At 35.3% G+C, this 26,252-nt stretch overlaps 1 protein-coding gene across 2 annotated transcripts in view; it reads left to right on the top strand.

The window, feature by feature from the left end:
• Positions 1 to 26,252, top strand: part of TNPO3 (transportin 3) — a 140,970-nt gene that overhangs the window by 93,723 nt on the left and 20,995 nt on the right. For both annotated transcript variants that reach the window (XM_077126703.1, XM_077126727.1), the window contains 5 exons: positions 1,943 to 2,082; positions 10,241 to 10,432; positions 12,634 to 12,725; positions 21,673 to 21,749; positions 25,934 to 25,994. In XM_077126703.1, coding sequence (XP_076982818.1) covers positions 1,943 to 2,082; positions 10,241 to 10,432; positions 12,634 to 12,725; positions 21,673 to 21,749; positions 25,934 to 25,994 — 562 coding nt within the window. The remainder of the gene's footprint in view (positions 1 to 1,942; positions 2,083 to 10,240; positions 10,433 to 12,633; positions 12,726 to 21,672; positions 21,750 to 25,933; positions 25,995 to 26,252) is intronic.

Below are 26,252 nucleotides of genomic sequence, written 5' to 3'. Positions count from 1 at the left end.
CTTTTGCTGGGAACTCTAAATATTGAGAGGAAGGAAAATTACACACTAATTTTTTTTTGTATGCTTAGAAACTCTTAGAATTCTTACTTCTTTAGTGCTATCTAGTCTTTTTACTTCTACAGTCCAGTCCAGGTAGCCTACATTGCTACTATGTTCTAACCACATTTCTAACAGTTGAAATTATCTTACCCTTGAGACTAGGAATAGAATGTTGATTTATTTTCCAAATGGAGCTCCCTTGTGTAAGTTCAGCATAATCACAAATCTGTTAATTTGTTGAAAGTATTAATACTTGTTTAAAAGCAATTAAATATGTACTAGTATAACTGTCACTTGGTACTGTTCTCTCTTTTTCTGTCTTAGGATCATATGAGTTTCAGAAAGAAACAAGGCAGAGTCACTGTTTCACCTGAACGAATAGCAAAATCTTTTCATTAATGCCATTGGAAATTTTTTAATTATTAGAATTTTATTTGTAATTGCTTAGCATAGAAAGTCTACTTATTATCGTAGCATGAATCCCTAAAGACATAATTTGTGTTATTTATAAATTTATATTACTGTTGCATATGAGTTCTCTTACCAGGGTCCAGATTGGAGATGGTTAAGGCAGATATTTATAAAAATTGAGTGTTTCTTTCTTAGCCGCCTTTTCAGAGCCTAGTCAGTAAACTTATATTATTTGTAATTTAGTAAATATTCAAGGAGATATATTAGGGTTTTTTGTTCGTTTTTTTTTGTTTGTTTGTTTGTGCATAGGCAGACACCAGGAATCAAACCCAGGTCTCTATCATAGTAGGTGAAAACTCTGCCTGCTGAGCCACCATGGCCCACCCTAGGTTTATTTTTCTTTATTTAGAAGTTCTGATCCTTAATTCTATGTCATATCTTTGCCTTTAAACCTGTTCAAACGTCTTTTGGAACCTTGGACTGACAGCCCGAAGATTACTAAAATCACTAATATTCTAATCAGTATGCATTGGTTTGAGGAAAAATGAGTGATACCAATAATCAGCTTAATGTCCCTAAGAAATGTAAGGCATAAATGAGAGGAGATTTTATATATATTTTTTCTATCCATATTTCAAGTCAACTGCGTGATTACAAATTTAGCAGCATAGAAAGAAAGACTTAACAGACTTAGTTTATTAGCAGGGGTTGCTTTTGCTTCTAATCCAGGATATTATTTACACTTGAAACATCTTTCATTTTATTTTGTTAAGTTCTACCTCTCTGTGGACGTTCTCTCCTCTAATCAAAAAAGGTGAAGAGAGAAAAGGAAAGGGAAAAAATAAATTCATAGAGCTATGAAAAGTGTTTGGTTGACTATTCTTCCCACACATTCCAAATTGCAGTAACTACCTATTCTTGCAGCTTATTTTCTTGCTTCTTAAGTTACTGAGGAAATTTAGGCTGGCCCATTCCTACTTCTCTGCTTTTTAAGTTCCAGGATCCAGCTATAAAAGAAGTCTTTTGGAGAATAACATCTAATGGAAAATGGTCTATAAGAATTACTCATTCATTCATTTAGCCATTCAGCAATATTTATTGAGTGCCCACTATGTGCCAGGCACTGTTCTAGGTGCTACAGATAAAGGAATAATTAAAACAGATTCTTTTCAAAAAGACATTCATCCACAGTAAATGCTTGCCTCTCCAATATGAAGAACCTCTATTTAATAGCATGCTGTGATTTTAGACAATTTACTGGCATTCGGAATATTAAGAGCAATATACTTCTCCTGGATAAGAGTTCTCTTCCATTTCTGTCTTTTTCCCTTTTTTTGATTTGAAAACTCTTATCCCCAGTGTTAAACACTTTTATCTGAATATTTTATTTAGAAAGAAGCCCTTTAGCACTGATTCATGTCGTTACAGCTTATTTGGCCAGACCATAACCTGTGAAATCAGTAACTGTTAAATACTTGTCTTCTGTACTCAGGGAGAATAATCCAACACTTGTGGAGGTCCTAGAAGGAGTTGTCCGTCTCCCAGAGACCGTACATACAGCTGTGCGATACACGAGCATTGAATTGGTTGGAGAGATGAGCGAAGTAGTCGATAGAAATCCTCAGTTCCTTGGTATGTGTGAACTCCATTCTGCTGCTGCTACTTCTGATTTTTTTAAATTTTCTTCTTCCTTTCTTCCTCTTTATTCTCTTGCTTTTCTTCTTGTTCTCTTTTTATTGACAGAATGTTTGTAGGCTGATGGTAAATATTACATTTATTTCCTTGTCAATACAACATTTATGATCTAATCTTTCAAAGATTAGATCACCTCATGGGGAACAGTTTGCTTCTAGTACTCTGTTTAAGCACAAACATTTCTACATCTTTGTGAGCCTTTGGCATATGCTCAAACTAATTAGACTCGCATATAGTTCTAACCTAGAAGCTACTATTAAGTTAAAGCAAAGGAAAAGGTTTTTCAATCTTAAATTTGTGCCCCATTTGAAAACTAAGAGGTATCATTTAAAACTAAATAAATACGCATCAAGATATTGAGAAAAACCCTAGAATGAGCTGAGACTTAGCATCAAGGGATTGAGAAAACCTTCTCCACCAAAAGAGGGAAGAGGGAAATGAGACAAAGTGTCAATGGTTGAGAGATTCCAAACAGAGTCCAGAGGTTATCCTGGAGGTTATTCTTATGCATCAAGTAGATATCATCTTGTTATTCAAGATGTAATGGAGAGGCTGGAGGGAACTGCCTGAAAATGTAGAGCTGTGTTCCAGTAGCCATGTTTCTTGAGGATGATTGAATAATGATACAGCTGTCACAATGTGACTGTGTGATTGTGAAAACCTTGTGTCTGATGCTCCTTTTATCTACCTTGTCAACAAAGGAGTAGAACATATGGAATAAAAATAAATGATAGGGGAACAGACCCTCTCATCTATGGACATTTGATCTTTGATAAGGCAGTCAAGCCAACTCACCTGGGACAGAACAGTCTCTTCAATAAATGGTGCCTAGGGAACTGGATATCCATATGCAAAAGAATGAAAGAAGACCCATATCTCACACCTTATACAAAAGTTAACTCAAAATGGATCAAAGATCTAAACATTAGGTCTAAGACCATAAAACAGTTAGAGGAAAATGTAGGGAGATATCTTATGAAACTTACAATTGGAGGCGGTTTTATGGACCTTAAACCTAAAGCAAGAGCACTGAAGAAGGAAATAAATAAATGGGAGCTCCTCAAAATTAAACACGTTTGTGCATCAAAGAACTTCATCAAGAAAGTAGAAAGACAGCCTACACAATGGGAGATAATATTTGGAAATGGCATATCAGATAAAGGTCTAGTATCCAGAATTTATAAAGAGATTGTTCAACTCAACAACAAAAAGACAGCCAACCCAATTATAAAATGGGAAAAAGACTTGAACAGACACCTCTCAGAAGAGGAAATACGGATGGCCAAGAGGCACATGAAGAGATGCTCAATGTCCCTGGCCATTAGAGAAATGCAAATCAAAACCACAATGAGATATCATCTCACACCCACCAGAATGGCCATTATCAACAAAACAGAAAATGACAAGTGCTGGAGAGGATGCGGAGAAAGAGGCACACTTATCCACTGTTGGTGGGAATGTCAAATGGTGCAACCACTGTGCAAGGCAGTTTGGCGGTTCCTCAAAAAGCTGAATATAGAATTGCCATACGACCCAGCAATATCATTGCTAGGTATCTACTCAGAGGACTTAAGGGCAAAGACACAAACGGACATTTGCACACCAATGTTTATAGCAGCATTATTTACAATTGCAAAGAGATGGAAACAGCCAAAATGTCCATCAACAGACGAGTGGCTAAACAAACTGTGGTATATACATACGATGGAATATTATGCAGCTTTAAGACAGAATAAACTTATGAAGCATGTAATAACATGGATGGACCTAGAGAACATTATGCTGAGTGAGTCCAGCCAAAAACTAAAGGACAAATACTGTATGGTCCCACTGATGTGAACGGACATTCGAGAATAAACTTGGAATATGTCATTGGTAACAGAGTCCAGCAGGAGGTAGAAACAGGGTAAGATAATGGGTAATTGGAGCTGAAGGGATACAGACTGTGCAGCAGGACTAGATACAAAAACTCAAAAATGGACAGCACAATAATACCTAAGTGTAAAGTAATCATGTTAAAACACTGAATGAAGCTGCATCTGAGCTATAGGTTTTTTTTGTTTTGTTGTCTTTTTTTTTTACTGTTATTATTACTTTTATTTCTTTTCTCTATATTAGCATTCTATATCTTTTTCTGTTGTGTTGCTAGTTCCTCTAAACCGATGCAAATGTACTAAGAAACAATGATCATGCATCTATGTGATGATGTTAAGAATTACTGATTGCATATGTAGAATGGTATGATTTCTAAATGTTGGGTTAATTTCTTTTTTTTCCATTAATTAATAAAAAATAAATAAATAAATAAATAAATGATAGGGGAACAAATGCTAAAATAAATTTAGTTTGAAATGCTAGTGATCAATGAAAGCGAGGGGTAAGGGGTATGGTAGGTATAATCTTTTTTTTTTCTTTCCTGTGTTCGTTTTATTTCTTTCTCTATTGTCTTTTTATTTCTTTTTCTGAATTAATGCAAATGTTCTAAGAAATGATGAATATGCAACTAAGTGATGATATTGTGAATTACTGATTATGTATATTGTTTTATTTTGTTTATTTTTTAATTAATAAATAAATTTTAAAAAAAAAAAGATGTAACGGAGAGGCTGGAGGGAACTGCCTGAAATTGTAGAGCTATGTTCCAGTAGCCATGTTTCTTGAAGATGACTATATAATGATACAGCTTTTACAATGTGACTGTGTGATTGTGGAAACCTGTGTCTGATGCTCCTTTTATCTACCTTGTCAGCGGATGAGTGGAATATATGGAATAATAGATAATGGGGGGAACAAATGTTAAAATAAATTTAGTTTGAAGTGCTGGTGATCAGTGGAGGGGAGGGGGAGGAGGTATGATGTGTATAAATTTTTTTTTCTGTTTTCATTTTATTTCTTTTTCTGAATAGATGCAAATGTTCCAGGAAATGATTATGATAGTGAATATGCAACTATGTGATGATATTGTGAATTACTGAGTATATATGTAGAACGGAATAATCAAAATAGGAATGTTTGCGTTTGCTTGGTGTTTTTTGGTATTTAGAAAAATAAAATAAAGTAAATTCTATTTGCAGAAAAACTAAATAAATACAAATTAAAATGAAGAGAAATGAGTTATATAACCTCTGGCTGCTCTATTTGACTTGAGAAAAATAACTAAGAATCATATAAAATAACAATTTTAGAATTGAAAGTAAAGTAAAAATTGTTTATTCTAATGCCATCATTTTGCAGATAAGGGCTGAGACTAAGTAATTTATCCTGAATATTATATATCAGGTCCCTGACATACAAAAAAAAATCATTCTGAGAATGTTTAGAGTTCCCAAGTTTGTTGATAGTATTATGTCATTAAGTATGATGTGTTTTCTGTACTTCTCTTATTATCACTGTTTCGATTTTATTTTGCAATTTTATTGAGATATACTCACATACTATAGTAACCATCCAAAATATACAACCAGTGGCTCACAGTATCATCATCACATAGTTGTGTATATATCCCCATGATCAATTTTAAAACATTTTCATTACTCCAGAAAAGAAAGAAAAAATAAAACCAAATCCTCCCATACCCCTTTTCCTCCCCTGTTGTTGACCCGAAGTGTTAGTGTTGTACATTTGTAACTATTGATGAAAGAATACTAAAATATTACTGTTAAGTCTAAACCATAGTTTGCAGTTGGTACTTTTTCCCCCATATACCCCTCTTATTAACTTTTTTAATAGTGTTGTACATTTGTTCTAATTCATGAAAGACTTTTAAATATTTTTTATTTGTACAGTTAATCACAATCATAACTTTATTTTACATATGATCTGTTTTCAATGACTGAAACATTTGCTAAAAATGTATAGGTTCCTTTTTCTCATCTCTAAATAGAGTATCTGATAGACATACTCTATATTATAGCTGAATCACTTCTTGTTCAACATATTTTCAAATTTATTCATGATGTCTTTTTTCTAATTCTTATATTTTTTTCACTTCCATTACCTGCTTCAGCATTTGACTTTCTTTTCTGAACTATTTAATATTTTCAGATCATGGCCAGTAAACCGCAAAGCTAGGTTGAAATGAGTACTCTTATTGCAGTACCACCTTGCAGTATCTAATCCAAATTTGTGTGTCAGCAGAAAGACAAATTGTTTCATTTCTTGGACTTTCACACTCAGAATAGTCAAAACCACAGATATTTGATTAGAAGGTCATAATAAGTTCTGAATTCTAGCTCTTCAGATTCCTAGGTTAAATTGTCGTTCCCTCCCCCAACCCTCCTTTTATTGGTATTGGCCATTTAACTAGAAATGAAAACGGCTGTTTTAAATGGGCTTTAAAACATCTATTCCTTTGATTGCTTCAGTGTTTTCATGGTTTGCTGTTTGAAAGTACTCAAAATACTCTTTACCATATATGATTTTTCTTAGAGTTTTTTGGTAGAAATACATTCTGACTTTTATAAAGAAAGATAAAAGATAAGTAGAATTTACTCTATAGAAATTGACCTTGATAATCAACTTTCTTGAAATGCATATTTAATAAAAGTGATATCTAAGTAATACATCTAGAAGTGCTAAAGATTCCTGTGTAATTTTTTTTTTAATTAAAAAAATTTTTTTACACCTTAGGCAATATATTCCACAAGGGTTCCATGCACTGGAGTAACTTTCCAGAAACCTAGACCATCCAGATGGGTCCCTGGTCCAGATAAGTCATGAAACCTAAAACCTAGCCCAACCTCTCCAGAACATCAGATAGTTCCATCTCCCTACATTAGTAACAGATCCTTCCAATATGAAGGATTTAAAATCCCCAAACACCCCTAAAGAGAAGGATGGAAAGACCAAAGGTGGTGGTGTAGTGTGGTAGTTAGATTCAGTTGTCAACTTGGTTCTGTTGCTGTGGACATGAGCCAATGGTACATGAACCTCATCTGTTGTTAATTACATCTGCAGTCGGCTAGGAGGCGTGCCTGCTGCAATGAATGATGTTTGATTTAATTGGCTGGTGCTTAAATGAGAGAGCTCAGCATAGCACAGCCCAAGCAGCTCAGCATACCTCATCTCAGCACTCGCATCTCAGCCCAGGCCTTTGCAGATGCAGAAAGGAATCACCCCAGGGAAAGTTGTTGGAACCTAGAGGTCTGGAGAAGGCCAGCAGAGATCATTGTGTGTGCCTTCCCACGTAAGAAAGAACCTCAGTTGAAAGTTAGCTGCCTTTCCCCTGAAGAACCAACTAAATAAATCCCCTTTTATTAAAAGCCAATCTGTCTCTGATGTGTTGCATTCCGGCAGCGAGCAAACTAGAACAGTGGAGTTTATACAGAGAAGATAGGGTTTAACAAATGAATATGAATGCTGAATCATTAAATTGATATCTCTTTTAGTCTCCAGTATTTTAGAACAGCTAGAAGTAAAAACCTAAAATTGTGGAATTGTAACCCATGTCAAACTCTGAAATATGTTCTGCAACTAATTGTGTTGCTGTGCTTTGAAATTTATAGCTTTTTTGTATAGGTGTCATTTTTCACAAAAAAAGAAGGAAAAAAAGTCGATTGTGATGATTAAAAAATATTTAAGCCCTCTAGCCTCTCCAATATTCTGAAGCAGCTAGAAGGAAAAATATGAGAGGATGGTATGGTAGCCCATGACAGACTCTGGAATCTGTCCTGTAACTACGTGTTGAAGAGTACTTTGAAAACTATTGCTTTTTAATTTTTTGGCTTTGTATATATGTTATACTATACAATAAACTATAGAGAAGTTGTGGGTTTACAGAACAATCATGCATAAAATCTAGGATTCCCATATACCACCAACACTTGCATTGGTGTGGAAAATTTGTTAAAATTGATGACAGCTCTTTTTTTGTAATTCTGTTTTTTTAACAGAAGCTGCATTTGTTACAATTGATGAAGTATTATTAAAGTAGTAATGTACTATTGTCCATAGTTTACATAGGGGTATTTTTTCCCATATTCCCGCCTTGTTATTGTTATTATTTTTCATGTATATGTTTATTTTATTACCCATACACTGGATAAAGGAAGTGTCAGTCACAACGTTTTTACAATCACACAATCACATGATAAAAGCTCTATAGTTATACAGTCATTATTAAAGATCAAGACTGCTGAATTACACTTCAGCAATTTTAGGTATTTCCTTCTGGCTATTCTAATACAATAGAAACTAAAAAGAAAAATCTATATAATGAGTCAGTAGTCATAATGATTTGTTAAATCCTAATTTCTCAGTTACACGTTCTTCCTCTCATTTGATCATTCTCTCAGTCTTCAGGGATATTTAGACAATGACCATTTTAACTTCTTCATGCTGGAAAGGGTTTTTGACCTTATGGAGTAGAGTAATGAAACTGGTTGATGTTCTTGGAGAGAGTGGTACTTCTGTGTTTCAGGCCTTATCTGGCACAGGAACAATCTGGAGACCTTAAGTTTCTGGAAAAAAAATAAACAGTGTTTTCAGAAACACTGTTGGTTGGGGCTTGGCATACTGTGGCAGTCTGCAGTATCTGGCTGAACTTGTATAAGAGGAGCCTACATAATGACCACTTAACTCTATTTGAAATATCTTAGCCACTGAGACCTTATTTTGTTTCATTTCTCTTCATAAGGACAAATCAAGATTGAAGGCTTGGCTTATTAAATTGGGACTCCCTAATACTGGAGAGAATATCAGGAATTCCCCCTTTGGGGAAGTTTAATAGTTTCATGTTTTTTTTCTAGTCCCTCAGGGGGACTTTGCAGATGTTTTTTCATTTTCTGCCCTAAATACTCTGGAATGTATCAGGGTATTACATTAACCTGTACAAGATAACAAGATCTCATTCCCTATTATAGGTTCCATGTAATTAGGTTGTTTAGATAAACTGACCACACAAGTTAAATTAGTGTGCTACAAGTAGTTTAAATTTTAGACAAAATCGATGTCTATTCCTTTGGTCTCATGCAGAAATTGAAGTTATAAAATACAGATGATATCGTCCTTTGCTCTGTATTCTGATTTATCTCAGTCCTAACCAGATCAACTTCATTCATATCTCTAGTCAAAGTCTGATCTCTTTTTCAGCTTCTTTAGCAGTTGCGGTATGGAGTAATGCTGACATTCAACTGTAGAATTCTAACTCTCTCATGTGTCAAACAGATACCTTAAGTTCCAGGGAACTGCCAGACTGAACACAAAGAGCACAAGATCTCAGAATTTAAAAATAACAATTAAAACTCAGGAGTAAAAATAACAATTAAAACTCATATAACTTACTGCTGTAAGAACTTACAATCTAGAAACTTTTACAATTAGCCTTATTAGGCATTCTGTACTCCTTAATCACTGCCCATTTTCTATCCTCTGGTAACTTCTGCTCTCAGGTTCAGTTCTCAGAGTGTGTTCATTATTGTTAATTCGTATTAGTGAGACCATACCATATTTGTCCTTTTATTTCTGCTTATTTCATTCAACATAATGCCCCCAAGGTTCATTCCCCTAGTTGCATACCTCATTCATTTCTATAGCCACGCAATATTCCTTTGTATATATACACCACAGTTCACCCTTTTGTTCATCAGTGGCTGTACCCTTCAGTTGTTAGTTTTTAAGGTTCTTTGTAACTAGAAAGAAGCAAGAACAAAATATCAGTTTTACATAACTATTGTTCTGATTAATATAGGCCATTTTTATCAAGTAATTCATCTCTGGGCATAATGGTAACTCTCTGAGCTTTACATTCTTCCTTACATTACCCTAATTCTTAATACTTGGATGGTCATAGATACCCTTAAGTCAGTGGTTTTCAAACTGTACTCTCTGAAGCCCTAGGATTGCAAGGAACAGTGATTGCCATGAGGGAAGACGTGAAAGATGAACCAACAGGAGTCAGGTTCTCCTGACACTTATGTCAGTGAGGTCAACCCATTTTTATGTTTTATACTGTGGAATTCTAAATCACATTTCATTTTTTAAAAGGATTCTACTGCTTACAAAAAAAATAATAATAAGGTATATGAACCTCTACTTTAGCAAACTAGAAATTTTCCTTTGATTTCAGTAATCTCAACTGTATGGTTTTTATCCTCAGATCCTGTGTTGGGCTATTTGATGAAAGGCCTGTGTGAAAAGCCCCTGGCTTCTGCAGCAGCCAAAGCCATTCATAACATTTGCTCTGTCTGCCGAGATCACATGGCTCAGCACTTTAATGGACTCCTGGAGATTGCTCGTTCCCTTGATTCCTTCATGTTGTCTCCAGAAGCTGCTGCGGGCCTGCTAAAAGGTATTTACTTAAAATGTTAACCAGTAATAGCCTTCTCTAAGGTGTTTCTTGGACTTATCTAATATCAGCCATATCCCAGTTTTTCAATTGCACTGTGGCTGGTGATAGTGAAGGTGGCTTTTCTATTCATAGGAAGGTGTTGACGTGCTTTCTTTCCTTAGAGTAATTTAAGGCTGCATAATTATTCACACTGTTTGCAGTGTGTTTAAAACAGAGCTAAATTTTGGGTGGAGTTTAACACATTAGAACTAAACATAGTTCCTTTTTTTTAAGTAAGGAAGAATAAAAAGGTTAAACTCAAACAGCATTGCTGTTCCAAAGAGGTAAGTGGAAATTTAAAGGTGCAATGTAGAAGTAGAAGCCAAAGATCACTGGCCTTTCAATACTCTTTAACCATTACTGATCAGCTTATAGTTACTGGGTTGCCTGTCAAGAGGCAAACAGCTAGAGTACAGATGAGTCTCAGAGTAATAAAAGAACTAAAGATGTTAAGGCTAGAAAAAGAACTTAGGAAAAGTACATGTTAAACAGGTACTTTTTTTTATTTAACATGTACTATTTTTATATATTTGAAGGATTATCATATAAAAGAGGGATCATACTTATTTTGTGAGATATCAGCTGTCACAATATACTGGTTCATTGAAAGAAGATACTTTCTAACCAAACTTTATGAAAGCAGATTAAGATGCCCAGTGAGGTAATAAAATCCTTTTATGGCTGGCACTTTAGAGAGGATTTGGGCATTTAACTTACTGGATTGGATAATATGACCTGTGCCTTCCCTTTAGCAGTTAGCTTTGGTAAGACTAGATGACCTCATGTGTGAACCAATTCTATTCTTTCTCATTTCTGTGACCAGGTTCTGTACCAGCCAGTGTGATTATCTATTTTCCACAGTAGATTTTCTTTTTTGTAGCATGGGTTTTGTTGTTTTTCTTCATAGGCATAAATAATAAGGCACTAAATTGGAGTAAGAATAAGGTACATATTCTTACTAATTAACTATCCTTTACAATGGTCAATTTTGCAGTCTTGTCAGTTTCTAGTGAAATTTAACATTGATACTGAAATATTTCTAACATATAGTAGAATGTGGCATACAACTTATTGGTAGTATATTCTGGATGTAGAAAACTTTTTTTAGTAACAATCTTTTCTGTAGTATAAAAAGAAAGATCATATTAAAGCCAAGTCGTTTATCCTGTTCCACCCATCAGAAGTCTAACTAATCCATGGTTTATAGATTGCCAGGAAAAATTCATTCAATTTTTTTATTCACATTTGAAATTTTAGGGATTAATTGCTGTTTATTCACTAAAATTTGGGTAGATAAAAAAAAAACATAATCACTTAGAAGAGACCTCGGCCAGTATATATATGATCGTTTGGGTCATGGGGGATACTTCAGCAGTTGCTGGGAGTGGAGTGGGGATTGCTGAGTAAAAAAACAATCCAATTTCTATCCCCAACTTCAGCTTTACTACCTCTTTTTTTTTTATCTTACTTAATTGACATTCTAAGTAGGATTTTATGTGAAAATAAAAGGGAGGGGGAGAGGCTTTTTCAAGAAGAAAGGCAAACTTGATTATTACTCTCTTGTTCAAATCACTTATATTACAGATAAAGAAACTGTATCTGTATTAATAAACAGAGAAAATGCCTTAATAAACTGAGTACATTATGATAGAACTAGAATTAAGTCTCTTTAGCTTCAACCTATTTTTGCTAAAAGCATTATATGTCAATAATTTTCAAACTTCTCTGATAAGAACTTTCCAAGGTGTACTTATCAGAAACAGAGGTTGTACTTGGCCCACTGAATCAGAATCTCTGGAAGTTTGGGAAACATTGTACTATGCTATATAAAAATAGCTTTCGTGTTGGCTTTCTGAAGAAGTTTTAAGAAGTCTTTAAAGAATTAGAAGGACAGACGTATTTTAAATGTCTTTAAACTAATATGCTGATGAGGACAGGTAATTTAATAGTAACTTCAGTTAAAAGTGTCATTGAGTAGGTCAGTCTATAGTCTTCTGAGACATGTAAAAACCAATCATAAATAACAATATATTGTTCAAACAGTGCTGATCTTTTTAAAAGAATGGATCCAGTCAGCTTCATCTGTTAACCATATGACTTAGACCAATTAGTACCTCAGTTCAGCTTCTATTTTCTCCATTTGTCTCTTCCTTTGTTTTCAGGGACAGCACTTGTTCTAGCCAGATTACCTTTGGATAAGATTACTGAATGTCTTAGTGAATTATGTTCTGTTCAGGTTATGGCACTGAAAAAGGTGAGTCCAATTAAGTAAGGTATGAGACAAATCTGTGACTTACATGTAAAATTATTTGGACGTGATGTTTTATCTACCTAGAGAATGAACTGAAAAGTTATCAAAATTGAGTCTATCAAAGTAGCTATCGTCAAAGAAAAGTATTCCAAAATCAATAGATTTTCACAATATTAGTAACACAGCCAGTTAGAGTATATAATAGTAAAAGATCTCATTCAAATTAGCAACCCAAACCATAACCTACTATGTTTCCTTGATGACTGTTGTAGAGATGTCAGCTTGTCGCAAGTTACATTGCTGTTGCAGTGATAGCAGGTATATCAATGGGATTTTTAACAGAACTTGACATAATGATTCTAAAGTTCATCTCTAAAAGTGAGTATGAGCGACAACTTACCCTATCATCCCTTAAAATGTATTATGAAACTATAATAATTTTAAAGGTATGATACTGGACCAAGAATGGACAGCATTCATTTTTCAGACTAGGGAATCTATAAATTGGTTTAAATATAGGAGAAATATATACTATATAGGTGATTGACTTCCAACATGACAGAGTGAGGAACTCGAAACAACCATCCAGAGACTCTGGAAATGATCCTAAAGGCAAACAGAAAATTATGAAACATCAATTCAAGAAAACTTATTAATATTTGGTAAGAAAGCCCAGAGTTTGGTATTTGAACAAAGGCTGCTCCTTTGTCCCAGCTCCCAACTCTGAGGCAGTGACTCCACACCAGACTGATCCAACCAAGAACACAGGACTCCTTATCCCTCAACTCCCAGCTTCTTTGCTCTTGGGCTTTCTTTCCAGGAGTAGAAAGACTTCACTGCTTTTCGTTCTATCCCCAGCTGCTTGATGCTGATCAACTCAATTTTAGAACATTTCCATTATTCTAAAAAAATTGAAAAAAGAATGCCCCAAACTTCCCATACCCTTTATCTGCCCCCTATTATTCGTGTATTTTTTTTTCTTTATTTTCATACTCATCTGCCCATATACTGCATAAAGGGAGTGTCAGTCACAGGATTTTCACAGTAACATATTACACCATAAATGGCATATAGTTATACACTAAGCATCAAGAATTAATGTTGCACTGAGACTCAGTATCAAATGATTGAGAAAAACCCTAGAATGAGCTGAGACTCAGCATCAAGGGATTGAGAAAACCTTCTCCACCAAAAGGGGAGAGTGAACTGAGACAAAGTGTCAGTGGCTGAGAGATTCCAAACAGAATCGAGAGGCTATCCTGGAGGTTATTCTTGTGCGTTAAGTAGATATCACCTTATTATTCGAGATGTAATGGAAAGGCTGGAGGGAACTGCCTGGAAACGTAGAGCTGTGTTCCAGTAGCCATGTCTCTTGAAGATGATTGTATAATGATGTAGCTTTCACAGTGTGACTATGTGATTGTGAAAACCTTGTGTCTGATGCTCCTTTTATCTACCTTGTCAACAGATGAGTAGAACATATGGAATAAAAATAAATAATAGGGGGAATAAATGTTAAAATAAATTTAGTTTGAAATGCTAGTGATCAATGAAAGGGAGGGGTAGGAAGTATGGTATGTATAAATTTTTTTTCTATTTTCATTTTATTTCTTTTTCTGAATGGATGCAAATATTCTAAGAAATGATCATGATGATGAATATGCAACTATGTGGTGATATTGTGAATTACTGATTATATATGTAGAATGGAATGATCAAAATAGGAATGTTTGCATTTGTTTAGTGTTTTTTGGTATTTAAAAAATACAATAAAAAAATTAAAAAAAAAAAAAGAATTAAGGTTGCTGGATTGCCATTCTGTAGTTTCAGGTATTTCCTTTTAACTATTCTGATACACTAGAAGCTAAAAAGGAATATATACGTAATACATAAGAATAACCTCCAGAATGATTTCTCAACTCTATTTGAAATCTCATAGCCAGGAAACTTAATTTTGTTTCATTTCTCCTCCCCTACTTTTTGATCACAAAGGCTTTCTCAATCCCACAATACCAGGATCAGACTCATTCCTGAGAGTCATGTTCCACATTACCACAGAGAATTACACCCCTGGGAGTCATGTCTTACATAGAGGGAAGGGTAGTGAGTTTACTTGCAAAGTTGACTTAGAGAGAGAGACCACATCTGAGCAACAAACGAGTGTCTTTAGGGGTGACTCTTAGGCATAATTGTAAGTAGTCTTAGCTTCTCCTTTACAAGAATAAGTTTCATAAGGACAACCCCCAAGAATGAGGGCTTGCTTATTAAATTGGGAGTCCCTAAGATTTGCAGAATATCAAGAAGTCCCCAAGTGGGGAAGTTTAATATTTCCACATTTTCCCCCAGTCCCTCAAGGGGACTTTGCAAATACATTTTTATTTTCTGCCCAAATTAATCTGGGATATATCACGGCATCACACTAACCTGTACAAAATAACAAGAGCTCATTCCCTAGTCAAGGTTCCATGTGATTATGTTGTTTGAGTAAACTGACCATACACATTAAATTAGGTAGTGTTCTACAGAAAATATAAATTTTGTACCAAATAAACATCTCTTCCTTTATTCTCACACAGAAGTTGAAGTTATAAAATACAGTCATTATCATCCTTTACCATGTATTCTGATTTACCTTAGTCCTAACCAGATCAGCTTCACTCATATCTCTAATTGAAGTCTGATCTCTTTTTTAACAACTTCTTTAACAGTTGCTGTATTGGGTGATGCTGACTTTCAGATCTGCAGATATCTAACTCTGAGTTTCACATTTCACATGGATACCCAGAGTGCCAGGGAACAACCAGATTATATACAAAGAGCTCAGCATCTCAGAATTTAGAAATAACAGTTAACACTCCAGAATAGATGTGACTGCTGTAAGAGTTTACAATCTAGGAACTTTTATAATAAGCCTTATTGAACATTCTGTACTCCTTAATTGTTGATGGCCCAGTCTCTGCTCACATTCTATCACCTGATAACCTATGCTCTCGAATTCAATTCTCAAAGTTTGCACATTACAGTTAGTTCATATTAGTGAAACCTTACAATATCTGTCTTTTTGTTTCTGGCTTATTTCATGCAATATAATGTCCTCAGAGTTCATTCACCTATTTCCCTCACAACTTCATTCCTTCTTGTATCCACTCAATATTCCATTGTATGTATACATCATGTTACCCCTTCTTTTAATCAGCCAGTCAGTGTACCCTTAGGCCACCTCCATCCATTGCAAATTGTGAATACTACTGCCATAAATAACAGGGTGCAAATGTCCATTCATAACCCTGCTTTCCCTTCTTTCAAATATACAGTTAATAATGAGGTTATGGATCATGTAGCAGCCCTATACTTAGCTTCCTGTGGAACCCACACACTGCCCTCCCATGGGACTGTACCATTCTACTTCCCCACAAGCAGTGAATACATGCATCTCTCTTTCCACATTTTCTCCAGCACTTATATTTTTCTGTTTATTTTTTAAACAGTTTTATCCACACACCATGCAGTTCATCCTAAGGAGACAATCAGTGACTCATGGTATAATCACATAGTTATGCTTTCACCACCACAATCTATATGAGAACATTTTCATTTATTTCACAAAGAAAGATGAAGAGGGGGGAAGAAATGAAAGGTTAAAGAAACAACACCACCACCAAGAATCCCATGTAACTCCCTCATGTAAAAACTTTCTTATATTTGTACATTTAATCACCATCATTGTCCACTCTAGGATTCGCTGAGTTACACAGTCCTAGTTTTTATCCTCTATCTTTCCTTTTGGTGTCATATATCAGTCCTTAGCCTTCCTCATTCAATCATATTCACACTCAGCTTTGTTCGTTATACTTACAATGTTGTGCTCTCTTTTTACCCTTATTTATGGTCTTCATTTTTACAGTTTCTTCCAAACCTCTCTCCCCTATCTTTTTCTATCTGCCTGTTGTGCTCCCTTCAGTATCCCTTAAAAGCGGTCACTTGTTCATAAACTCTCTCAGTGTCTGTTTGTCTGAAAATATTTTAAACTCTCCTTCATTTTTTAGGGACAGTTTCACTGGCTATAGAATTTTTAGCTGGCAGTCTTTCTCTTTAAGTATCTTAAATATGTCAAAGCACTGCCTTCTCACCTCCATAGTTTCTGCTGAGAAATCTACATATAGTCTTATAGGGCTTCCATCATGTGTAGTGGATCATTTTTCTCTTGCTTCTTTAAGAATTCTCTCTTTGTCTTTGACATTTGACAATCTGATTAGTAAGTGTCTTAGAATATGTCTATTTGGATCTGTTCTGTTTGGGGTATGCTGCACTTCTTGGATCTGTAATTTTGTGTCTTTCATAAGAGTTTGGAAATTTCTAGTGACTATTTCCTCCATTATTCTTTCTGCTCCTTTTCCCTTCTCCTCCTTCTGGGACATCCATAACGTGTATATTCATATATGTCATGTTGTCATTAAATTCCCTGAGACCCTGCTCATAGTTTTTCATTATTTTTCTTATCTGTTCTTTTGTGTATAGATTTTCAGATGTCCTGTTCTGAAGTTCACTAATCCTTTCTTTTCCTCTTCAAATCAGGTATTGTATATCTCCATTATGTTTTTCATCTCTTCTTTTGTGCCTTTCATTCCCATAAGTTCTGCCAGGTTTTTTTTTAGTTCTTTTTTATGATCTCCAAGTGCCTTTTTTATATCCTTCAACTCTTTTGCCATATCTTCCTTCACCTTGCTGATTTGATTTTTTATTTGATTTAGATCCTTTGTTTGAACATCTTTAAAAAGTTGTTTCAACTTTTGTATCTCATTTAAAGTGTTAGTTTGTTCCTTTGATATCTTCATGTTTCCTAGTATGATTTATGATTTTTTGCTAGTGGCTAGGCATCTGATTTCTTTGATTAGTTTACTCTACTCTGGGCATTGTTTTCTCTTTTTACCTAGGGTTTCCTTATTTGTTGGCTTTGTTTTCTATCTGTTCTTTGACATTTAGTTCAACTTATGCTGTTTAACTGATCAGAATTTTTCAGCTCTTGATTTTCTGGGTCTTGACCTACCAAATGGGAACTACCCCAATCAGATTTTCCCAGACCAGACAGGCCTGGGACTCAGGAAGAGGGTATAAAGAGTATCAAGTTTCCCTGGAGATGAGACTCAGGAAATTGCCAGTCTTTCTGTTAGGCCTCTTGAATTTATGTTTTTCCTATCCTGTCCAGCAGGTGGCAGTTGTCAGCCTGCAGTTCCCCACTGGCATAAAGTGGTACAATACCCTTAATTCTCAGTAGACCCTGTCCCTGTCAGGGACATGGTTAAGACAGAGACTGAGGTAGAAGGCAGACTTACGTTCTTTCTGTTTTCCTGCCCCTGGGGTCTGAATTCTCTAAATGAGAGCCGCTACTTATGGTAGGCCTGCCCCCCTACCCTGCTTTTTTAGGGATGATAAAGCCCTTTAGGGAATTGTCTCCTTCACTTGACTAGTTATATTGTCTCTCAGACCTATCTTACCTCTGCCCTTGCCGGGGAGAGTACTGAAGCCTGAGAATGCCTCCAATTTAATTTTATGGGCAACTAAAAAGTATTTAAAAAAAAAAAAAAAGCAGTGGGGTAGAATCCTTTTCAGAGCTGGATCCTAGCCCCTGAATTTGCCAATCAACCACCTGAGTTGGTACCCCAGCTGTATGTGCCCCTTATCTTGAGGCACAGCACTTTACAGCATTCCGGGCTCAGCCAGTTGAAACATTCAGGTTTCTTTTGTGCTTGCTCCAGGTTTAACTGTGCTCAGTGCTTGTATTCAGCAGTCTGAATTGGTTAATTCTGCAGTTGGAGCTTGGTTGACCTACCTTTCCTTGTACCTGGTGGAGACTGCTTTTTCCCATGGGGAAGTAATTCCAAAACAACCCACTGTGCCAGCAGGGAGGAATGCCATCTTTCACAGCTCTGGAGATTTACCGTTCTGCACTGAGATCCCGACTCTTCCATCTATTCGAAACTGACATACAATGTGTATCCAGTCAGTAGGATCCTGCAATCAGTTGTTCCAGATAGTTCCTATTTACTAGCTGCCCTAGATGATGAACATTTCATGCCTCCCTATGCCGCCATCTTGCCTCGCCTGCTTTCTACAGATAGCTCTTTAATTTCTTCCTGGAGGAACTAACTTCGTTTTTATCAGAAGTTGGAGAAACTTAAGCCTAATGGGGCTCTCAAGATTATGGAGGATCTAGAGGTTGTGTTGAAAGTCAGTGGGAAGGAAATACGTGCATCTACTGAAAATACAGCCTAGACTATAAGCTGGCTAGTTTGTAGGAGAGAATGCATGAATAAGAACTCTGGGAGATGTAGGGCCCTCCTGGGGTGAGAACACTTATCAGACAGGAACCTCAGAAACTATTCTTTGGAAGGAACCACAATTGTAGAGAAATTTATGCCCAAGGGCATTGTTGAAGGCAATAGAACAATTGGATAGCAGTTAGTGGAGTTTTAACAGCTGGGTTTGGTCAGAGAAAGTGGTAGAGAGCCCTCCTAGTACTGTTGTCATCCCTTGGTGACCATGGGCACACCCAAAGCGGTGCCTCTGTGTGGAGCAAACTCTGGCTTAACACTGAAGAGGGAAATAGAATTTAATAAAAATAATCCAGCCAATTACTAAACAAACAAATAACAAGTGACAAGCCCCAGAGGCAGGGACCAGTACCCAGAGTGCTATAGTTTATTGTCTAAAATGTACAGTTTCTAGTAAAAAATTATGAGGCTTGCAAAGAAACAAGAAAGTATGACTTACACACTTGGAAAAAGGGCAGGCAGTAAACTTGCCTATAAGAAAACCAAATGTTGCATTTAACGGAAAAGGATTTCAGTGTAGCCATTATAAACATGTTCACAAAACTGAAGAAAAACATGATTAAAGAAGTAAAGGAAGGTATGATGATGGTGTCCATATAGAGACTGTCAGTAAAGAGAAATTTTAACAAAGATCAGATTGGAATTCTGTAGTTGAAAAGTATAAAGCTGAAAAATTCAGTAGAGGGATTCAACAGGATATTTGAACTGGCAGAAGAAAGAATTAGCAGACTTAAACATAGATTGATAGATGTTCTTCAGTTTGCTGAAGAGGGGGAAAAATGACTAGAAATGAGTGTTTCTCAGATGAATATTGGACTCCATTAAGCCCACATAATAGGAGTATCAGAAGGAGAGGAGAAAAAAAAAAGGAGCACAGAAGAAATTAGTGTCTTAAAAGACACTGTAAATGCATAATTTTTTCTTTTCTCTAAACTGGTCTTTTAAAAGCAATTGTGTAATATGTATATAATGTGTTATTGGACCTATAGCAAATAGAAATGAAATATATGTGTAGAATATTTGCCAATAATAGCACAAAGGAGGTGTGTGGGGGAGCAAAGCTGTAATAGACTAAGAAGTTAACTACAAGTGGTAAAATAATAATTATAACAGTGTAACATTAATAGAATGGGTAAAAAGGGAATAGAGTTAATGTAGTAGTTGATTATGATTTTGATAAGATATATATATGATAAACCTTAGAAACAAAATACAGTGAGAAAAGCTTTAATGGAATGAAAATTCTAAGTTAGAACATATTCATTTAATGTAAATAAAGCAGTAAGAGGACTAGAGTGACAAAAACGTGACACATTTGGAAAACAAAACAGAAAACATCAGACAGAAATCCAGCTGTATCAATAATATCAGATGTGAATGGATCAACATTCCAGTTGAAAGGCAGAGATTGTCAAATTGGATGAAAAAACATGATCCAACTATTTGCTTTCTACAAGAGACACACTTAAGATTCTAAGTCACAAATCAATTGAAAATAAAAGAATGGAGAAAAGATACATCACAATTAGCAGCCGCAGGAAAGCTGGAGTGGAAAAGCTAATATCAGACAAAATAGACTTTAAAACAAAACATGTTACTGGAGGTAACTGAAACACACAAAGCAAAAAGTGATGGAAACGAAAGGAGAAATAAATAATTCAGCAATAAGATTGGAGAGTCCAATTCCCTACTTTCAATCACAGATAGAGAAATTTGTCAGAAGATCAAGAAAATATGTAATATAGATGTGTATGTATGAATTTAGATAAATGACAAAGAAATAGTCAAAAACCATTGGGGAAGGAATGACCATTTCAGTAAATACTTAGGAGATTTGTGGTGGAAGATAGATGTAGGTGGCTCCCTCTTACTTTCGCTTGGATGAGTAACAAATTGCTAACCATAAAAGCAGTGGAGAAAAAAATGCAGTGGAAGAAATTTAAAAAGAAATGATAAATTTAATTATAAGTGAAACATTTCATGTGCTTAAGTTATTTATGTATTGTAAGTTGTAAAAAAAGGCAGACTACCAAGCTAGGAAATATTTGCAACATATGTAATAGAAATACTATTGTAATATTTAAAAAGCATGTACAAGTTGCTAAGAAATATATTCAAATTTACAATAGAAAAATGAACTATGGATATTATTGGGGATGAATGGACAGTTTACAGAAGAGGAAATACAAAAGACTATTAAACATGAGGGTGCATGGGTGGTTCAGTGGTAGAATGCTTGCCTTCCATGTGGAAGACTCAGGTTCAATTCCCAGACCATGCACCTAAAAAAAAAAGACTATTATATTAAACATGAAAAAATCAGTCTTAGAATAAAAGGAAATGGAAAAGAATGAAATGATACTGCTTCCCATTCCCCAATGATCAGATAGTAAAATGTAGTATTATGCAGTGTTGGCCAGGATGTAGTAACTGGAAGAAAATAATTTGGAGATATGAATAGAGGACTAAAAAGTTTGTCATTTATTTTTAGGACTGTATTATGAGAGAATAAGCAGAGATTGAAACAACAGTTGATATATTGCAGTGTTTTGCATAACAGTATTTTGCAGTGTTTCTACATGTGATTACTGGGTATTAATGCCTTTCTGTCTCTCTAGCTGTTGTCTCAAGAGCCCAGCAATGGAATATCCTCAGATCCCACTGTGTTCTTAGATCGCCTTGCAGTAATATTTAGGTAAGAAGGGAGACTCTGGAGGCATTCCTTAGACTAAAAGCCCGAATGAAACCAGTATATACTGAAGCATTTTTTCCTCAAACTTTCTATTATCTCACCTGTTGGGAGTCTAATTAAGCCTGAATGAAAGCAAATTCAAAGAATTCAATGTTGGTAGACCCATGTCAAAAGATTCTTTAAAAATATGATTGACATCGGACAGAGAAAGAAAGGTTTTTAAGTAGAGGAAATAGGATTAATGATGTCAGAGAGGAGTAAATGGGGAAAGCCTGGTGGGAGAATAATAATATTGATAAGGCTTTGATATAAAGACATGGTGGGAATGAGCTAAACATGTGTTCTGGATACAAACTATGAAGGTCCTGAATCCATGCTATGTTTAGAGTTTATCTCATAACAAAGAAGAGGCATTCAGGAGTTTGAGTAAAGGAGAAATACAATCAGAACTGTGACCGTATTGCAGTAGAGAGGGTTTTTTTCTGGAGAAAAGAAGTATAGCCATTGGAATAGTGACTTGAAGAGTTCAGAGGAGGGCTGCAAGTAAGGATGTAGCAGTGAGAATAGGAAGAAGAAACAGACTTGAGGATACTTTGCAGAGGTGGAAATGATGAGATTTGAAGATTCCTGATACAGATAATGGAGTAAGAATAAAGATCAAATTTAAATTAATTCCTCAAGGTCAGTGAGGAGGCTATTAATTGATATGAGTATAAGAGGAGGAACATCTTTACAGGGAAAAATAATATTGGGTCTGGGACACAAAGCATTTAAGGAGAATTTCCCAAAACCCAGCTGTGTTTTATGAGGAACCATGGGTTTTGAAGCTCAGGAGCAGATATGAGCCGAAAGCTTGGAAGCATGAGCCACAGTAATGAATCAGAATGACTGGGAAAAACCAGAGATCCTGAAGAAGGGTCCTTGGGTAATACCTGCATTAAGAGGCTGGTCATGAAACCATGAGAGGAAAAAGAAGAGGAAGCCAAAGAGACTGGAGAAAAACAAACAAAAAGTGTTATGAACACCACAGGAAAGAGTTTTATTAGGAAATGATGGTTACTCTTGTGGAGTGCAATGAAACATCCAAGGAAAAATGAGTAGTAATACATACTAGTGAGTACTGATGGCTTCAGGCACTGGGATTAGCCATCAGGTGGTCATTGACAGCTTTGGAAGCCAGATTATAGTACACTACAATGTGGTTAGAAGATGAAGAAATGGAAATGTTTCGTCTACTATTTGGCCTGTTAATCGTAAAGATGTAGGTCACCTATTTTTTGGAAACAACCAACTGTGCTTAAAGGGTATAATCCTCTGGCTTTAAAAGCTGTTCCTCTTTTCAGAGATGGCTGGCTCTACAAGGTTTGAGTCTACAACCTTAATCTGGCCAGTTAGAACCTTACTTTGATCAACTGAGTAAACAGAAGATTTAGACTTATGGTATAGTTGGAAAGGTGGTACTAAATGTAAATAAGACAGAATCCTTAATATTGACAAGTTTATTAGTTCAGGCAAGAGTGCTAAAGAGCCCCACTTTTCTGTACTGTCTATCCCATCTCCCCTTATTTATAGAAGCCTCTGTCTTCTATAGAGGGTCCAGGTAGGATCAATGGCAATAGAAGAATAGAGAGATATAGGAGACTGAAAAATCAACCAATTCCTCTGCACTTTAGCCTAGGGCTCTTTCTATCTTAAGCTATTAGAGCTGTTCACTAGCTTCTTTTCTGGTAAACGAAGCTATTTTAGCTTAAAATAATCCTTGAAATTATCTCCCTGCATTCTACCCTGAGGATAACTCCCTATAAAAACTGAGCAATCTGTACCAAAATTGTAAAGTTGTAAATGTACAATTTACAAAATCAGAAAATTCCTAACTCTAGTGATAGCAAAAGTGTTGCTAACACTACCGTTAAGAATTGTTTGAACATATTGAGTTCTCTTAAATCCTTAAAACAAGGATATTATGTATAAACACTCATAAAATTAGAACTGGTGTGACTTTAGGTGGATTAATAGATGCTTAGAGAAGCAAGAGTGTTGTGCCAGCAATTAAGTGATACTTGTACCAGCTGCTAATTCTCTCCAAGACCACCAAAACACACGTTTTCAGGGTAACTTAAATTTATGTTTGAGGCATGGAAAAATTTTTCATGCATGATTCATTTGAAAAAAAAAACAAAAAAAGAATCCTGTGATAAGTTGTGTCTAGCACTGATTTTCTGTTTTGCATTTTTATTTGACCTAAAATACTACTTTAAAAGTTTTTAAATCCCAGGAATAAAAAATGTTTGAGGTAAAAATAATATAAACACAGTAAATTTAAAAAAAAAAAGATTGAGTCTTTTGGTTTCTAGTTCAGTGTTTCTCAAATTTATCAGAATCACCTGGAGTGCTTATCCAAACCTAAACTGCTGGGTTCCATCCCATTTCTGATTCTTTGGCTTTTGAGTAGTATCCAAGAATTTCCATTTTTAACAAGTTCCCGTGTGATGTTGATGGTACTGCTTACTATTGCAGGGACCATAATTGCCGGTATAGTGAATGGGTACAAAAAGGATAATGAAGCCTCTTCAATGAAATTAATCCTTTTCTGACATCAATAGGAGCTTAATGATTAAGAGGGTCTTTGATTGAAAGTGTTTGAAGAGTGATCGTTAGTGAGTTATGTATGTTATTTATCATTTATGGGACCTGTAGGTATAACTGAAATATCAGAGTAATAATTGCATAGAGGCTAATGGGGGATCAATTAAAAGGCGTTGTTTTAGCATTTTAGTTATTGCCGGGAGATACCTTTCTCTGAGTTCCTGTGATGCATTCCTTATATAACTAGGAGACCCTCCTGCTACATACCATTCTGAGGTTAACAATAACCCTTATTTTACAATAAATGAAAGAAAATCTGTAATAGATGGAAATGCCTGAGTTAAAGAAAATTAGATTTTGGTTGTTGTAGCTTTTTAGAATTAAAGAGCTGCTCAGCTCGGAACTTGTAGCAGCAGAGAATTGTAAAGATTGTATGCTCTGCGGAGGTACCCTGCTCTGTCTGGCCATAGGACTCTGGCTGGGGTATAGAACACCATATAGAACACCAGCAGGACCTTTGAGGCTCACTTCAAGAACTAGATTAACTCCCCAGACGTGGTGGAATTCACTTGGATTGTATAATTGAGATTTTTAATTAAGCTTTAGGATTCTTTATTTATGTTGGATGATGGAAATGACCAAGAAATTATATATTAAGGCAAAAGAATTCAGGGATCAGGTCATCATTATCTATTTTTTTCTTGTGACAAGTTCTCAAGGTGTTTTGTTACAAACCAGATTTTCATTTTTAAGAAAGTGAAAGTCAGTGGCATTTAAAATCCAGACATGCCGTATTGCTATTTCACTTTCATTGCTTTAGTTGCTTAATATTTAAGCTTTGCTTCATGCTAACTTTTGTGTCTGTATTTTAAATCTTCATAAGCCTATTTCATTTTGTAGACTAGAATGACATAAATTGTTTCTCATCTTAAGTATGCTCCTAGTTAAATCTTGTGTTATATAACATTTATACAATAAAGTCTTGATTTTTTTTAATTAAAAAAGTTAAAGAGCTGCTTTCCTTTAAAGAGGTCATTATTTAATCATTCAGGGTTTTTTTTCTGCTTTTCTTCAAATAGTGGGCTCTAGAATAGTTAAAAGAATCAGATTTGATATACTATGGTGGGACTTTATTGTGGCCTATATCATTGTGTTCAGATTAGAAATATAAGAAACAGCTTTGAAAGACTGGAGAGCTAAAGTTCTTTTTAAGTCTTTTAGTGGTGGGAATGGAACAGGACTTTGTTTCTTGTTGTGGAATCAGACAACCTGTATATATTTTGGATTCATTGGGAACAGACTACACTAGTTTATAAAAAGAAAAAAATGGAAAAGATAGTTGTCCCATAGCCTAGGTACCCCAAGTTGAATTGGGTTTGCATATTCCAGTGGAATTTACTTGAAGGTGGGAAAAAAAATGATAGTATGAATTAATGTGCTTCTGTTTGTTTGAATGGGGTGGGAGGAAAAGGTATTGACTCTGAAGAATGACTTACTGCTATGGTTCTCATTATTTATGAGAGTGATACTAAGGACCCAAGGTCTGTGTCCTTAGTAAAGCTGCTCTTCTTTCATTATTTTATGCCATTGTCTTTCTCCAGACATACCAATCCCATTGTGGAAAATGGACAGACTCATCCGTGCCAAAAAGTCATACAGGAAGTAAGTGCTAATGGATGCCTGTAGAATCAAGGCTTTCTTCCTTTTTCCTTAAAAGTCTGTGGGTAACCTGTCTCCTGGGTTCATAGGGAGATTCAGTTTGTTGATGTGGTTGTAATTTCAATGAAATAAGCAAACTATCCAAATAATATTTTTATTTTAGATTTAATAAGAAGACAGAATTTGATAAGAAGTACATGGGGAAGATAGTAGGCCTGATTAATACAAGCAGAATATTTTTGACAAAACTAGTTGGCCTTC

The sequence above is a fragment of the Tamandua tetradactyla genome, chromosome 1, assembly GCF_023851605.1.
Source record: "Tamandua tetradactyla isolate mTamTet1 chromosome 1, mTamTet1.pri, whole genome shotgun sequence".
Lineage (NCBI taxonomy): Eukaryota > Metazoa > Chordata > Mammalia > Pilosa > Myrmecophagidae > Tamandua > Tamandua tetradactyla.
The sequence above is the reverse complement of the archived record's forward strand: the minus strand, read 5'-3'. Positions and strand labels throughout refer to the sequence as shown.